Source organism: Parasteatoda tepidariorum, chromosome 1, assembly GCF_043381705.1.
Source record: "Parasteatoda tepidariorum isolate YZ-2023 chromosome 1, CAS_Ptep_4.0, whole genome shotgun sequence".
NCBI classification, from domain to species: Eukaryota; Metazoa; Arthropoda; class Arachnida; order Araneae; family Theridiidae; genus Parasteatoda; species Parasteatoda tepidariorum.
This window is the reverse complement of record NC_092204.1, coordinates 90,897,576-90,914,838: the sequence shown is the minus strand read 5'-3', so window position 1 is coordinate 90,914,838 and position 17,263 is coordinate 90,897,576. Positions and strand designations below refer to the sequence as shown.

The 17,263-nt window shown below is 29.7% G+C and overlaps 1 protein-coding gene across 1 annotated transcript; it reads right to left on the bottom strand.

The window, feature by feature from the left end:
• Positions 1 to 277: 277 nt before the first annotated feature.
• On the bottom strand, positions 278 to 16,865 carry LOC107454633 (uncharacterized). The gene is made up of 5 exons (XM_016071880.3): positions 16,706 to 16,865; positions 11,757 to 11,883; positions 8,788 to 8,927; positions 3,974 to 4,130; positions 278 to 612 (listed from the first exon to the last, which is right to left on the bottom strand). The coding sequence occupies exons 1-5, from the start codon at positions 16,809 to 16,811 to the stop codon at positions 429 to 431; spliced, it is 714 nt and encodes a 237-aa protein (XP_015927366.1). The 5' UTR covers positions 16,812 to 16,865; the 3' UTR covers positions 278 to 428.
• Positions 16,866 to 17,263: the final 398 nt, after the last annotated feature.

Here is a 17,263-nt window from a genome sequence, read left to right as displayed (position 1 = left end):
CTGGCAATCAAATTGGTCTTGATAATATCAACACTGCCTTTTGATTCATCAGATTCTGATGATTCTTCAACATTTAGTATTAGCTGATGACACCTAATGTATGACACTTCTTTTTAACTTTAATTTTTTTAAATGCATTGAAGATTGCTAAGTAAATACTAAAAGGTTAAATAAATTAAAGGAAGATAAAGTATAGTAAGGGAGAACAACTTGCATGGTTAGTACTCATCATATTTTTAAACACAATGTGAACTATGGCCAATGAAATTACTACGAATTCGACAATAATGTAGCATTTTTAATATCAATACAAAATGCTGATATGCACGTAAAGATGCCAAAAATGATGATTTAAAATATCATTTCAGAAATTTAAAAAAATATATATGTATTTACGAAAAAAAACTGTTAAACTTTAAAAGAAATATTTAATGCTTCAGGTCAAACTTCATAAGCTCCACAAATTCATCAATTTTTGCTTCATATTCCTCGGAACACACACTTTTTGACACTCTGCTTAAGTCTACGAACCATATAAACAGATGCTTTGCTTCAGGAGTACATGATTCAGATAGTTCAGTAGCTATACATCCAATTTCAAATACCATTTCCCTAAAAAGCATTAAAAATACTTAAAGAGAAATTTATAAATACTGCACATTGTAAGAAAACACTTATGGTCTGTATGAAATATTACCGCATGTTGTAATGCTAATTTTTAAATCTTTGTTGTTGTTGTCACCCGCCATTAAGACTAAAGGGTATGTGATAGTTTTTGTTTTCCAATGGCACCATCAATGGCCAAGAATTCGATTTCTGCCACACCCATACGTCACACCCGCTTAACTCATTCACACATCCATTGATTCATCCACAGATCGTAATTTTGAACTGAACTAAAGAACGACCAATCTCCAATGCAGTACCCGCAGAGGTTTAATTTGTTATGGAAACATAGACCCGACAAATTTAACATGCACCACTGACCATTTTTAACACGAGGAATCTTTGACCGGCTTAGTTCGAACTCCCTTTCTCACGAACGGGTGTCCAGCGTCCTTAGCGAAGGCTATAAATTCAAAGCATAAAATGTAAATCTATTAAGTTATGTATTTGAACATAAGATAAGGAAGAGTGGGATAAAACCGAGTACTTCGATTTTGGCGAACTTAATTTTTTTTTTACTAGCGAACAAACTTTGAATTACACTTAACTAATCAAAAAGAAGGACTTTCCATATTGATGTGTTATTGTTGATTAATTCATAGCATCTATGTGAATATGTTTGTTTTACTATGTCAAATCTCTAATTTTCTGTTTCAGTTGCAAAATTTTTTTAAGTCCAGCTTATTTTACATTTACTCAAGATTCATAGTCTAACATACAATAAGGATTGAGTCTGAAAAGTACAATGTTCTGTTTCGTTTCGATAACCTCTGCTCGCGGAGAAAAACTGGATACTAACCGGTCAGGCGCTCCCTACCTTGATGTGTGCGTTTTTGCTGGGTATCATGAAGATAGCTGGGTAGCTGAAGATATCGCAGACAGAAGAAAGGTTTAACGGGCGTCACGATAAAATTTACTGCGTGCCCTATTCTCAAAGCACAAAAAGCCTTATTTTCATTTTTTCTACATTTTTTGAAAGACCTTTTTGCACAATTGTGAATTAAAATTTTCTCGGTCAGTTTCGTTTAAAGAAACATTACTGAGCACTATATATTTTTTGTATATGTCCTCAGTCGTTCCGGGCTGACAATTGTCTCTGCCCTCTCCCTTGAGTACAGCCTTTATTGTATTATTTGTAAATTACATACATAATTTAATTAAGTTGTCATATAAAATAGATAAGTCTGCTTCTTTTTCACTGAAATTCTGGTATTTATAAATTTCACACTGAGTTAACATGTATACCCGGTTTGTAGTGGTTTGACTTTTTTTAAGAAAAGAAAAAGTCGTTTTTAAAAAAATGCAGTACATCTGACTTTTCCGGAAGGATATATTATTCAAACCATGTGGATTAAAAAATTCATTTATAAAAACAAATGTACATCTTAGACTTTTCAAGAAGGACATATTGATTGAAACTAAACAATAAATATCTTATTTAAACCAGACAGTTGCTTGGTAGAATAGAACAACTTCAACAGGCCTTCGAATCTTAGAAACCTAGTATTACTCCCTACCATTCTTTATATAAATAGGCCAGTGTAAATGTAAATGTATTGTAAAGCGTAATTTCTTTTATTTTTATATAAGATGAAATATCTATCAAAAGGAAGTCAATTACTAAAAAGGAAAGCCATCAAAATCAGACGAATCACTGTTGAGATAGGTAAATGTACAAAACACCAAACCTGTTTGCTCGCCGATGAAAACTAAAAGGAGTTGAAAGGGGGTTCCAGGATACTATTCTGCAAGTTTTGTTTCTTCGTAGGGGAGAGTTGGATAAAACGGGATAGTCGGACAAAACGGGATACGTCGCCTAGGGACCAGACTATTGCAGCTATATAGTGGATAAGGACAGAAGCGTGTTATTCGACCGTGATTATAACATTCTCGGTGCGTCCCATCTCGAAATCACTATTTGATAGAAAGTTGTAGGTCTCAGAATTTTTTTATTCTATTTTCTTGCCATTTTCTACATTTACGTGCCTTGTTTTTTACATTGTACTGCCTACATATATGGGAATAAAATTCCGCTGCGTATTAAATTTGATTAACCATTCATTTACCAATATTTTTATGTGCAGTCTAACTAATTTTCGTTTCACATTTAGGCAGCAGCCATGTTTGTTTCAAGAAGTGTCGGAGTCGGACAAAACGGGACACTTATGAGTTGGATAAAACGGGATAGAGTTTTTTATGTCCCTTTTTATCCACCTATTTATTTGTTGGATTATTACCTTTTAAAATTGCCATATATTAATGTAGGCCTAGACTTATTTATATTAGCTATATATATTTTAGAAACATTTAGTCTCTTTATATAGTAATGCAAAACTTGTTTATTAACGTTTATTATTAAGAATTTTATTTTCGACTCTAGGATTTCACATCTTTCTTTAGAACTAATTGTAATGAATTTCTCTGATGAAGACTTGAGCTTTTTTACATATAAACTTCTTAATTTTCTGGATTGCTCAATTCAATCTACATTCAATTCTAAAAAGAATTCTTCTCATTGTTTACTGAAGAATTTAAATACTAGATTATTAAAGAGTCTTTCAGGAATGTTGCGACATCAATGGCGTGAATTAGAAATGGAAGAAAGGGAAAACATGATTAAACTACAAGAAAGAACCAAGAGAATTGAAGAAAAGGCTGCTAAGAAATTTCTCTTAAGAGCACAAGGCACATCTCGACAACGAAAATTGCGGAAATAAGCCTTAATGTTTGAAAACTCATAGTCTTTAAAAACAAATGTAGCATCATATTTTTTGTGTACTTACTTATAAAACAACAATCATATAAAAGTGTTAGAACGGTAAAATCCCATTAATATAATTTATAGAAATATTGCTTTGCAGTTCTCTGTCAGTTAATTATACTTCTCACTTAGTTTTGTGCAAAAAATTTAACATTGTAAACCCTATCCCGTCTTATCCAACCCAGGTATGCTAAAACGGGATATGTAAGAGTTTGCAAATAAAATTTTTTTTCTATTTCATAGTCATTAAAATTAGTTTAAAATATGTTTTTTATGTGCTTCAATAAATGTTGTAGTTACAGAAAAAATAATGCATGGTTTTCCTTAACAGATATTCCGCAGTAAATAAAAACAATAATGGCATCCCGTTTTGTCCAACTCACCCCTACTTGTGTTTTGTACTTTTTTCGTGAATTGTCAGCTATTGATTTGACAAAGTGATTGATAGCGTTTTTCTATTTCTTCAGTATAATAATAATTTGCATTGGCATCAATGTGTTGGATCTTTGCCTACAGTTTTAACAAGTAGTTTTAATTGTAACTTACAAACACTTCCCCATGTGCTCGTCTGTGACGAAACTCATTACTTTATCTTGGATATCTGGAGTTTCTTCAGCTAGAGCAGTGAGATGATTTCTGCAGAAACCATTTTCACCCATTTTCTTGACAGTATTGCTAATGCACTTCGCATTGTCAGTAAAAGCTAAGGAAAGTTAAACAGTACATTTAGTTGTGTTGTTTCAAAAGCGGTGAAGCACAGTTCAGTCAACACCATTTATTGATAAAAAAAGTTCCGAAAAGAATGCAAAATTAGTGTCTAAAGCTCAAACAATACAAGGCTTAAACGAGAAAAAAATAGAGTCTTTTTGAATAAATTTTGATCTAATGATCGGATTGTTTCTCATACTTTCCCCAGGAGGCATTTTTGGAGGTTCGAGGGAGTTACAACAATTTTGATAATGAGTAAGGGAAAATGATGTTTTAAGTTGCGAACTTACTTCCTGTGAATAAATATAAAATTTTAAAATAGTCGAAATTTTTGATTTGTAATGTATATAAAATTTAAATCATTTTCAAATTTAATTTTACAAGGCGAAATACTAAATTTGAACAAAATTGGTCGAATAGTATTGCCTTGTATCCTGAGAAATTAAATTTCAGTACCTGATTTTTTTAATCGAATTTTCAGATCGAGATTTAAATGTTTTTGTCGTAGTTGCTAAAACCAGATTATAAATACTTATCAAAAACATATTAATGATTTATTGATATTAATGATATCATTTTGGATGAATTTATAACTTTTCAAAATTTTATTTAAACAAGAAATGAATATTCAATTTATATGTATAGAGAGCTAGATATGTACATTAGATATTGAACTATATATATATATATAGTTCAATATCTAATGTACATATCTAGCTCTCTATACATATAAATTGAATATTCATTTCTTGTTTAAATAAAATTTTGAAAAGTTATAAATTCATCCAAAATGATATCATTAATATCAATAAATCATTAATATGTTTTTGATAAGTATTTATAATCTGGTTTTAGCAACTACGACAAAAACATTTAAATCTCGATCTGAAAATTCGATTAAAAAAATCAGGTACTGAAATTTAATTTCTCAGGATACAAGGCAATACTATTCGACCAATTTTGTTCAAATTTAGTATTTCGCCTTGTAAAATTAAATTTGAAAATGATTTAAATTTTATATACATTACAAATCAAAAATTTCGACTATTTTAAAATTTTATATTTATTCACAGGAAGTAAGTTCGCAACTTAAAACATCATTTTCCCTTACTCATTATCAAAATTGTTGTAACTCCCTCGAACCTCCAAAAATGCCTCCTGGGGAAAGTATGAGAAACAATCCGATCATTAGATCAAAATTTATTCAAAAAGACTCTATTTTTTTCTCGTTTAAGCCTTGTATTGTTTGAGCTTTAGACACTAATTTTGCATTCTTTTCGGAACTTTTTTTATCAATAAATGGTGTTGACTGAACTGTGCTTCACCGCTTTTGAAANAAACATTTAGCCGTTGGAAAATTAGAATAAAAAGTTATAAATAGATTTTTGTTTTCGATTAGAGGCGACAGTGAATTTATATGTCTGCATAATAATGAAATAAAAAGAAAGTATCCGTTACATTGATCTGGAAGAGAAGAAATAAATATTTTATGTTCGTTTAAAAAGATTAAGTTTTTGATTTATTTTAAAAATAATTCTATTAATAAAAATAAGCTTAAGTAATGAAGGATATTTTAAAAAGATAGGAAATAAATATGTAATTCCAAATTCTGGCATCACAATATATATGGAAATATTTCTTTCGTATACTACGGGAATATTTATTTCAATATTATTTTCCGTAATTAATTTAAACCGAAGTAAAAAAAAGTTAACACATTTTTTATTTATTAATTCTATTTAACCTTTATTTTGTTTCAACACATATATGACTATTGTAGAGATAATTATTTTAATACTGGGTCAAATGAACTCTTTGCTGGAGCACACCTTGATCAGATATTTTTCTACTGCATTACTACTGTATCTACTGTATTTAATACACTTTATATATGAAACCTTACATAGTTAACTGTAGCAAAACGATTAAATTAAAGTGAACTGGTAGAAAACTGCCTATTTGTGACAAACTTAGATTTTGTAAAAAAAATAATTTGTAAAGAATAATATCACTTATTATGAATAAACCATTATCATAGCCATATAATTTCTTAACATGAGAATGATTACAATTAATTAGAATAATTTACTCAATTATTCGCAAATATTGTTTAAATATATATGTAGTCAAAATAGCTCATTTTATAGATATATGCTTAATTTAAAAAATAATAAAAAGTTGGAGGGAACCTAATATGGTATTTTTCTAAATTACACTGTATTTTATGCACTTTATATATGAAATCTTACTTAGTCAACTGTAGCAAAATGATTAAATTAAAGTGAACTGGTTGAAAACTGCCTATTTGTGACAAATTGAGATTTTGTAAAGAAAAATAATAATTTGTAGAGAATAATATCACTTATTATGAATAAACCATTATCATAGCTAAATAATTTCTTAACATGATAATGATTACAATTAATTAGAATAATTTACTCAATTATTCACAAATATTGATTAAATAGCTCAAAATAGCTCATTTTATACATATATGCTCAATTTTAAAAAAAGTAACAAGTTGGAGGGAACATGATATGATATTTTTATAACGTAATTACTAATGCTAGTTTTATACAAATTCTTACTTTTCTAATAGAAATTTTTCGGTTAAAACGTTTGCATAGTCGAATAATTTGTATTTTTCTATATCAGTGTTTGCAATATATCATGGTTATCGATCAAAACACCACCATCAATGCATTAAATATTCTACAATTAGGTACCCTTCTATGTTTAAAAATCAAAAATCTAGTTCCGTTTCACTATTATAATTACTCTGGCCTTTAAGGTAGGGCTAGGAGAACGGAACTGGACTACACTATGCAGTCCAATAAGGTATAGAGTATTTAGAAATAATTCGATTATATCCGGAATTACGCTTTTTTTTCTAATTTTGGTTTGGTTCCAATATGAATATCTTAAGTTTCTTCTCTTAGGGGGTGTGATGCCAGAATTGGCATACACATATTTATTTTCTTTTCTTTTTGTTCTTTTTTTCCTTCTTTTTTTTTTTTTTTTTTTTATGTAAATTTAGGTTTTATTAATCATAACTTAAGATTTCGATAGTGGCCACTTCATCAATAAAATAAGAAATCCCTTAAAGGGATGAAATTAATAATACTCTCTATTGAGAGATCATAAAGGCAGAACAACATTTCTGACGGTTATAAAATAAAGACTGGGGAGGACCCCCAGAAGGGGTCCCAGTCTCACCAATTTAGAAATTCAAAGTGAATATATTTATTCTCAACGGACAGAGAAAGAGTATGGGTAGGAGATCCAAAATTTGGCGATTTATCATAATATATCATAGCCAAAAACAAAGCCAACTAGCATATCCACATGGGTTAAAAAGAACACCTTGGCGATCACGAGTCGCCAACAAATTTATGTGAATTATTATAACCATGCAACCGAAACATTTAGCCGTTGGAAAATTAGAATAAAAAGTTATAAATAGATTTTTGTTTTCGATTAAAGGNTATTGGAAGAGTATCTTATGAGAGAAAGTTTCCTACTACACGTATATCTTTATTTCCACTATAGATTTAGATAAGACAACGTTCACGCTGTCCGGTATAAAAAGGAATAACGAAGAAAAAAATTTTTTTCTGTCTAGTTCTGTGCTTTACTAAATTATTGCGATAAGATTCTCGCTGTTCTTTTAATAACAAAAACATGCTGCTAGATGGCAGAAAACAACAATTGACAACAATCCTATTGTTTATATATGCAATGATTATGGCCTTGATTTTCATTGTATTTAAATTAGAGGCAAATATTTTCAAATAACGCCCTTATAGTACATCTATCTGTCTATAGTTTATATTTTATTTTAAATTTAATATGTTTTTAAAGAAGAAAAGGAAACATTATTTATAAAAGAAATATTTTTAAAAAAAGTTTTATTTTTCTCTTTGAAATGGAAATGCGTGTTTATGTGCTTTTAACTTATTTTATCGTTTCAATGACCAGTGCTAAAAAAAAATTTTGAATGACCACCTCTGACCTCCTTTGATCTCCACGTTCTGGGACTTATTCTTAATGGTTCGAGGGGGAGAAATCTTTATGTGCTAAAAAATAAATGAGAATATTTAAGTTATGAAATCAGAGGCAAAAATATACTTTGTCTGAATAAACAAACTTTGTTTTCGACGGATTCGTATTTCTGACCACCAAAATATAGGGAGGGGCCGCAATCTTGGACATTTTAAATTTACCTTTTGCTTATTTCAATATATCTCAAGAAATTTTTAAGCGAATTGAACACTTTTTGCACACAATTATAAAATTCATTTATTCTAAGGTAATTCCATGCTATATATATATATATATACTTGTCAAGATGTAAAGAAAAATTGATTTGCAGTGTTTATACTTTATGACCTTTTTACCCCTTAATTAATTCAATTTTGAAGCTTTGACTCACCTCTGAGTAGATAGAAAACACTTCAAATATTCATATTATACAATTTCTATCTTTTCTTTAGTCACTTCAGTATTCAAATTTTCAGACCCTGGCTATTAATACTTTGATTTATTATTGGAAAGTCAGATTTTTTTATTTATTGTTGGATCGAAGTTACTTCCTAATTTGAAGTTCTTTGAAATATTAAAATAATTTTTTTTTCTATTCTAATTAGAATTACTTTTGTGAATGGCAGAATTATTCTTGCAAACCATCAGAATCATTCCTGAATCGAAAACTGATCGGAATGGAACTTGGTTTTTATCAGTATCGCAGCTTTCAAAGAAATTCGACATGCAGTGATGAAGATTAACCAATTCACTGCAACAAAAAGATTTATTTTACAATGCATACAAATATCAAATGGTGTATTATTTACAATTAATATATAACTAGACAAAAGCCAAATGTATGTGCGAGAACTGCAATGCAGTTGCTGGTGTGACAAAAAAAATAGCTAGCTTCTCCCTCGCTGGGAGAAAATACTTGCCATTAATCAAAGAATAACATAACAGCTGCTAGGCCATTCATCCCATTTTTAAAAGGAAAGCCTAATAGTGGAACGTTCTAAAAGGTTCGCTTGTTGTTGGTGGGTTGTAGCTATGGAGCTGGAATCATATCAGGGGTAAACAATGTTCACAAAGATAAAAGTGAATGTACACTTAAAGTTATGCATTAAATCATATTGATACTTCTGAAAAACACTAAAGGAAAGTTTTTACTCACCCATTGGTCTAGATTTGTTTCAATGTGGCCTTTCATCATCAATGAGTTCAAAAAAGCATAGCAGGAGCACACCAGTTTGAAACGGAAAACAAATCCAAGGTGTGCGTGTATGCACGCAATAGGCCCAAACAGGGCCACAATAGCTCTAAAGCATAAATGTTTCCTGGCAATACTTTTGAGTTTCACTCATTATAATTCAGCATTTGTTTTCGATAATTATGCGAAATTTGTTTTTAAAGTTCAAAATAATAATCTCAAGTAACTTAACACTATTCTAAATTATTCTGCTGCATTAAGTTTTTTTTTTCTAATTGCAATTTTATTTTGGGAGAAATTCTGCTCCAAAAATGTAAAAATTTCTGCTCCAAAATACCATTAAAAAAACATAAATGAAATTAAAGAAGATTTTTGTGTCGGACGAATTTAACAATTTTTATCACAAAAAAAAAATCATGAAGTATATTGAATACTGTTTCACCTTTATTTGATTGTGAATATAGCTTTCCTCATAGCATAATTTAAGGATATGACTCCCCAAAAAGTTTTAATATAATTAACATTAAATAAACGATACTTTCTTTGCGATTTTAATGAGTTGCGAAGTTGTTTCGGAAATCTACTTCGTGGCATGTAGGCCTAAGTTGAAATCTGCGCCATGAAACTCTGCATTCAATTGAATTCAAATCGTGGCAGGTATTTTTCAGATTCTATTCCTGTTGAAGAAGAATTTTTTTTCTCTAAATTGAATAATCTAAATTTTATTTAAAGAATTTCTTTAATTTAAGAAATTGCTTATTCTCATATTTTGAATATGGGGGTGGGTGAATGGTATGATTGGGTGGTTGAATGGGGAATGGTTGAAGCGATTGGATTATTTGAGAAAATTCATTTCTAAATTTAAATGTTCAACCAAAAAATAATGTTTTCACTTAAATAATGAAATTTTTTTTAAAACAATTAATGAAAAAAAAACTAATCATGAGAATTTTTTCTTGAAATTTTTTTTTTCTTTATTAATATTTTTTTTTCTTTCGTAATGATTTCGTAAAAATTTTAGAACAGTTTTATGCAATTTAGTATTATTATAATTAAAATATAATTTTGCTTAAAGTTCATTTTAATTAAATCAGCTTCTCTCACTTTTATTTGAAAAATAAATTATTCAAGTTATTTTTTAAATTAGAATTTAAAACAATTAAAAAGGCTCTTTATTTTCACAAGATTATTTTTACTTAATTAGAATTTTAATTTTTTAAGCTCATATTTATCAAACAAAAGAACTCAAAATTTGTAATTTTTGAGCGCAAATTAATTGAATAATTTTAATGTAAATATTTTTAAAATGAAAAAAAATTATATTTTTAAGATGAAAAAAATGAATAGAAATTGTCTGTTTCCAGCAGCAATAAATCGCGGGTCCAATCAGTTAAAAAAGATTGAGACCCTAACCACTGTGTCACTCACATACATTCTTAAATAAGCTAAAATTAAAGGAATATGGAAACTATCTTTTTCTAAGGGCACACAAGTTTATACTTTCAACTTATGTTTTTGTCTATCTTTTCAATTTATTTTTGGTTTTATTTCAATTGAAAATTTACTAGTTCTTATTTTGCTCGTTAAAGACAATACCATTGGTAAGTGTTGAGAGAATTCAATTGTCAAAGAGGTGGAGATAGGATGGGGATTCTAAATGTGCTATTACTCCTCTATTTCATTTTCAAAAACAAACTGATAGTTGATTTTTAGTGTAGGCCGTCATCCAATCAGAAATTGAAATACAAAATATGCAATCTTACATATTTTCTTTTATTTTTTTCTGGCATACTTTTAACAATGCATTTCTGCAATCGGCAGTTTTTGAAAGGTAGTAAAATAGTATACATTTATCGGTTGTAGTATTTTCCATCAAATTTTTTGTTTTTGTGCAGATTTTGTCAGTAGAATTTTTTTTCTTCATCCAAATATGTTTTCCTAAGCTTCAACTGCCGAAAAATTAAATTTTTAAAAAATATTAAAACTGACAAATATACAATTTTCGATGAATTTTTGTGAATTTTGATGTCTCAAAACAATAAATATCATATTTTTACTGCTTTAGAGTTCTGAAAAAAATACCATGTAAGTCCTAAAAGTTCTCAAGTGATATTTCTCCTAATCTCACATGGCGATCTTTTATTTTTCATCGTTTTGAAAGGTACTCTGTGGAATCACAAAGTACTGTACATCTGCTGAATTACAAGGTACTCTGCGTCTATATTGGGCGGATATTGATTCTATTCTGTGTATATATTTTTGGGGTGTTGAATCTATTGTGTGTCAATATCATCAAAATGTATGCTAAGCACAGAAAAATATCAAAATAACGTAAATCAAAAATGTAACCAATTAAAATTAAAATGTTTCTTCAGTGCAAACACTTACTTGCATAGATCGTCTACACTAACAGATGTTTCTGTAAATTTCTTAATAGTGTTCTGGAACATGCATGCTTCTGAAGGAGCCTTGCTACACACGCTGTTCCCATTTTCTTCTAATGGAATATGTGCTCCTAAAACCAAAGAAATAAATGCTCACATGGAAGAAAATAGTAGTAACCTTACTGATGTGGGACATTTTTTAAGGTAGCGCAATGTTGAATTCCTCGTAAATCGGTAAAATACACAAGACATTGAAGTGGGCTGAGATTAGTACCTAGTTTGATAATTTCACATGCGAGTAATCTGAGTAAACCATTTCTTTTTTGCTGTACACAACTTTCAGATTTTTTATCAATTTGTGACCATGTGATCAAAATTTTCATGCTCATGGCGCAATATCTATATATATAAAAGAAAGTCGTGTTAGTTACTTCACTTATAACTCAAGAACGGCTGAACCGATTTAGCTGAAAATTGGCAGGGAGGTAGTTTAGAGCCAGGAGAAGGACATAGGATACTTTTTATCCCGTGCGATAAACCGTTCCAGCGATATCAGTGAAAGTCGAAATGGAATTTTCTGATTGGTTAAAAGCTAGCCATTGTTTTAAATTTTGCTATAAACGATTCAATTTTCAAATATCTTGAAGATAACAACAGTGATATTTTCTATCTTATAACTCTATTCATTTAGAAAAGTAAATTAAAGTAAATTGCATATACTTTAATTTTTAATTCGCGCTTTTCTTTATGTCAGGTGAGCACAAGCAAGTAAAATCAACGAGAATAGATTTCTTAATTGTTGGTCGTATCACGGATTCAGTACTGTGAAAACTGTTTAATAAATATAAAGACAAAAGCAAATTTCATTCAAATTGCACGTTTTCAGAAATATTTATATTTAGTACGTAATTTTAGGTTAGCAAAATTAAATATACTTTTCGAAGATTTCAGTGCTGTGACAGTTGTCATTTGAAAACTATTAGTTTGTTTGTTTATTTATGCAAAGTTTTCGAATTCATCCATTTTATTTCTTTCATTTATAAAATTGATTTTTGTTTTAAATCTTATAATTTTCATATTTCTTATTCATCTCATTTTTATTGCTCTTTTTATTATTTAAAATATGTATGTGATATTTCGATTTAGCAAATTTGCGACCACTGCCAACTTTTACATTTCTTTTTCGTTGTCAGAAAGAATATTTGCAAAAATATGCCGCCTAAGCAAATCGCTCTTAGTCGGTCGACATCTCAAGCGCGCAAAAAGAGAACTACCCGTGTTTCAGAAACATCGGAGCAACGGGAAAAAGACTTGAAACTAATCGAGAACAGAATGCTTTTGCCCGTTCCTTAGAAACGTCTGAGCAACAGGAAAGAAGACTGTCAACAAATCAACTACGAACTACACAAGCCCGTTCGTCGGAAACATCAGAGCAACGGGAAGCAAGAATGAAAACCGACCGAGAACGCATTTCGCTATTCAGACGCTGCCAATACTCTGATTTGAATTTCAGTGCATTTCACTATGATCCGACAACAAACTATAGTCTTCCCCCAAGTGTCATCATCGGAGAAATATATCAATTATGTATGTTTTGTAATGCTCTCAAATTTAAAAATGAAACAGCTGAAATTTGCTGTTCTAGAAGCATACAGAAACTACAAGATTTTACGTCGCCTGCCGAGACATTATCAACCTTCGTATCAGGTCAAACAAACCAATCGAAACATTTTTTGGCGCATATACGCCGGTACAATTCGTGTTTCTAAATGACTTTATTCGGTGCTACACGTATCCTGAACGAGAATTACATCCCAACATTCAAAGTGCAAGGCCAAATTTATCATCGTGCAAGGATCACTTCTTTCAATGCCTAACGCAGATCATAAATTTCTACAAATTTATTTCATGGATAACACAAATGATCAAGTCAATCAACGTTGTCAGGTAAACAATGGCACTAAACGAAAAATTGTTACCGTATTACAAAAATTTTTCGATCAACATAATCAGTTAATTAGGCTGTTCACAATTGCCCTAGACTAAATGTCATCCGATATTTACAAAGTTGTTATTAGAGCTGAAAAAACACCTGTAGGCCACCACAAAGAAAAATACAATGCGCCAACATTGGATGAAGTGGCTATTGTTATAGTTGGCGAAGAATTTACCTCCCGCGATACAGTTCTTCATCGCAGAAATCGTGACGTTCAAAGAGTTCTCAGAAACGTATCGATCATATGATGCATTGCAATATCCTATTTTATTTTGGTGAGGAGAGGAGGGATATTATTTTAACATAAAATTAAGAAGTCCGCAAACAGGCGAGAAAACCAATAAGAAAGCAAGTGCAATAAGTTTTTATGCATATAGATTAATGATTGCCAAAACGCTGATAATCATACTTTAAAATGTCGACAATTAGTTCATCAATACATTGTCGATATGTATGCGAAAATTGAAACTGAACGCCTACTGTATATTAAATTAAATCAAACCAAATTACGTTCAGAAGAATGCATTCATTTACGGGATGCAATAATTAATGATGGTAACGTTAATCCTAATGATGTGGGGAAAATGATTATATTGCCGACTACATTTGCAGGGAGAAAAACTTGGACTCCCTGCAAATGTAGTATTCATACATGTCTGAGTATTCATACATGTGCCTTGGACTCCAAGGCACATGTATGAATACTCACAGGATGCAATGACATATGTTCTCGCATATGGGCTCCTAGATTTATTTATTACATTTACGTGCAATTCTGCTTGGGTTGAAATTAGAGATATTTTGTTACCAGGACAATCATCATCGGATCGTCATGATATTACAGCACGTGTGTTCAAACAAAAATGATAATCTTTACTTGATTTCATTGTGAAGCGTCATGTTTTTAGAGAGACACGGTGTTGGGTGTACTCTATTGAATGGCAAAAACGAGGATTGCCTCAGGCACACATTCTAATTTGGCTTATTGAAAAAAAACCACCTTCTAAAACTGATCAGATATCAGCAGAAATTCTTGATGTCACCATAGATCCAGTCTTATTTCAGATCATTGTCCAAAATATGTTTCATGCTCCGTGTGCATCACCATACATGTCTGTTTGAAAATGCACTAATGATATCCTAGAGAATTAACTGCTTTTTTTCACCATTAAATAAAATTTGCATTTCAAATCATAATCGCAAATGTCATTTACACACTTAAATACAAAATTCAAATTCAAATTGAAAGCGTTGCAACGCACGCAGGGTACAGCTAGTTCAGTATAAAAAAAAGTTTTTATCTGCTCGTTCAAAATTTATTCATTTAACCATTTACGTTTTGACGCCTTGTTTATTGTAAATGAATAGTTCCAAGAAGCTTGAAAGGAACAATATAATTATTCACTGCTGCAAAATAAGAAAAAGCCATTATCCCTATGGAGATAGACAGATTGTATCTAAGTGCACGCCAAATGGATGCCAAGATTCCAGCGAGAATGTATAAAGGCCAACTACAGAAACAATGTTGCACAACTTCTTTTTTGTTTGATTTCTTGTCTATAGTAATAACAGTTAGTGACAACAATAATCAATTAACAAGTTAAAAGAAATAATAAAAATGACTGATAAAGTTCGTAACAAATATACGTCTTTCTGTTCCTATTTAAAGAAACTCGTGAAGGAATAATAAATATTGTTTCTTGCAGAAGATTTTCTTTTACAGCGAAGCAAAATTTAAAATTTTCTAACTCGCATTTGATTTGTTAAGAGTTGTTTCATTTTAGGAACGAATTTTCTCCTTTTTCATCGAATTATGTCTCAAAGTCTAGCATTGCAGTAAGACTACGAAACTATAACCTTTTTTCAATAATTCTATGATATATATCGTAAGAGATAGCGCGAATTTAATTTATGACTGGCGTTATTAACTTTTAAAAGCTTTTACATTATTTTGAAAGCATATTTGTGTAATTTGATAACGAAATAAAACGAAGCTATATGCAGTTGCGGATGGTTACTTAAATCCTATACAGCAATGGTCTTTTCTTAACTTGCAACGGTGTATTATATATTTTTTTCTTCGTAATAGAATCAGAAAACAGATGAGCATTTTTCATTAAAAAAAGAAAACGCACATAACATATCTCGAAATCTCTCTAATATAATAGAAGTTAGTCATTTATGCTGTTATTTTATTACTTTTAACTAACTTATTTACGTTAGATAAACAAGTGAGGTCACATTAAAAAAATATTTTTTAAATAGTTATATTCATTCAAAGTTAAACTGTAGGTTTTTTAACTTTTAGAATATTTTGCAATTTTATAAATTAAACTTATCTTCATAAATTAAAATGAAATAAATTAGCAATAGTTGCTCATAAACTACTAATTCACCGTAGGAGGAAAAAAAATATTTTGTTACATTTTATAACATTTTGTAAGGTTCAGCTTCGAATTTCGTATCGAATTTTAGAACAGCTTAAAGTTTGTTTTGATTTGGAACTATAGGGGATTATCTGAATTTTTTAAGACAAACTTTTGTTTATCTATTACATAAAAAACAATGTAATATGCTATTACATAAAAAACAAACACCTATAAAGAAAAAATTATGTTGAAAGAGATCAATTTGTATAAAAATTAATTTCAATGTGGCTAAGAATGTTTTTAAGAAAAAAAAAAGGGAATTAGGATTTTAGAAATAAAATCAATTTTTAATGTTTGAGCGTTTAATGTATAGCATCTAAGTCAAGAATATTATTTTATTAGTAATCTTTTCTTCAAAAAAGATTTTTTTTTTCTTTTTAAACTTTTTTTAGACAGTTTTATGTAGTAAAGCTGTTTTATTTCCCAAATCACTTTAAGTTACAGTTTATTTTCATTCACTTAGCTTTTAAAATTTTGGAAATGAAGATACGTTTTAGAAACTAAAAAAAATATATATATAATTCTCACCATAAACTGTTGTGAAAAGAAATGTGATAAAAATCCACATATTATTTCTTAAGTTACGCTTTGATTTATCCTGAAAGTAATAGTAAAAACGAAGCTTCAAATCCATCTGTAAGAAGAATGATACTTTTTTTCACCATGAGGATCTTGGATTAGAATGTAACAATAGAGAAAATCCTTGAGGCATTACTTGAATTTGAATAACAGGTGCCATATTTTGACTGACATATTTGACTGAATAATAGAATGACTTCTAAGTCATTCTAGTATCTATTTATTTTTACTATTAAATGTCAATTCTAATTGACATTTAAAAATTCCAGACAGTATTATCTTCATTGCGCTGTCCCTAGATGTTTTTAATCTTTTTTTTTTAAAAAAATTAGAGAAATTAAAGATTAAAATAGATATTTTCTATGTAAACTACGGCTAAAGAAGCGAATATTTAATTTTTTAGACCTATGTCTAAAGAAATGAAAATTTCGAGTGATGTTAAAAAAGTAAAAAAAAAAATTCTCGTAATTTTTAAGAAACTGTAATTACTTGCATTGGCGTCAGGTG

Coding starts and splice junctions, on each gene's coding strand:
- LOC107454633 (XM_016071880.3), bottom strand. CDS start 16,811: ATGGATTTGAAGCTTCGTTTTTACTATTACTTTCAGGATAAATCAAAG. Junction 8,928..11,756: donor AGTGTAGACGATCTATGCAA/GTAAGTGTTTGC, acceptor TTTTTGTTGCAG/TGAATTGGTTAATCTTCATC. Junction 4,131..8,787: donor TAATTCTGCCATTCACAAAA/GTAATTCTAATT, acceptor AACTTTCCTTAG/CTTTTACTGACAATGCGAAG.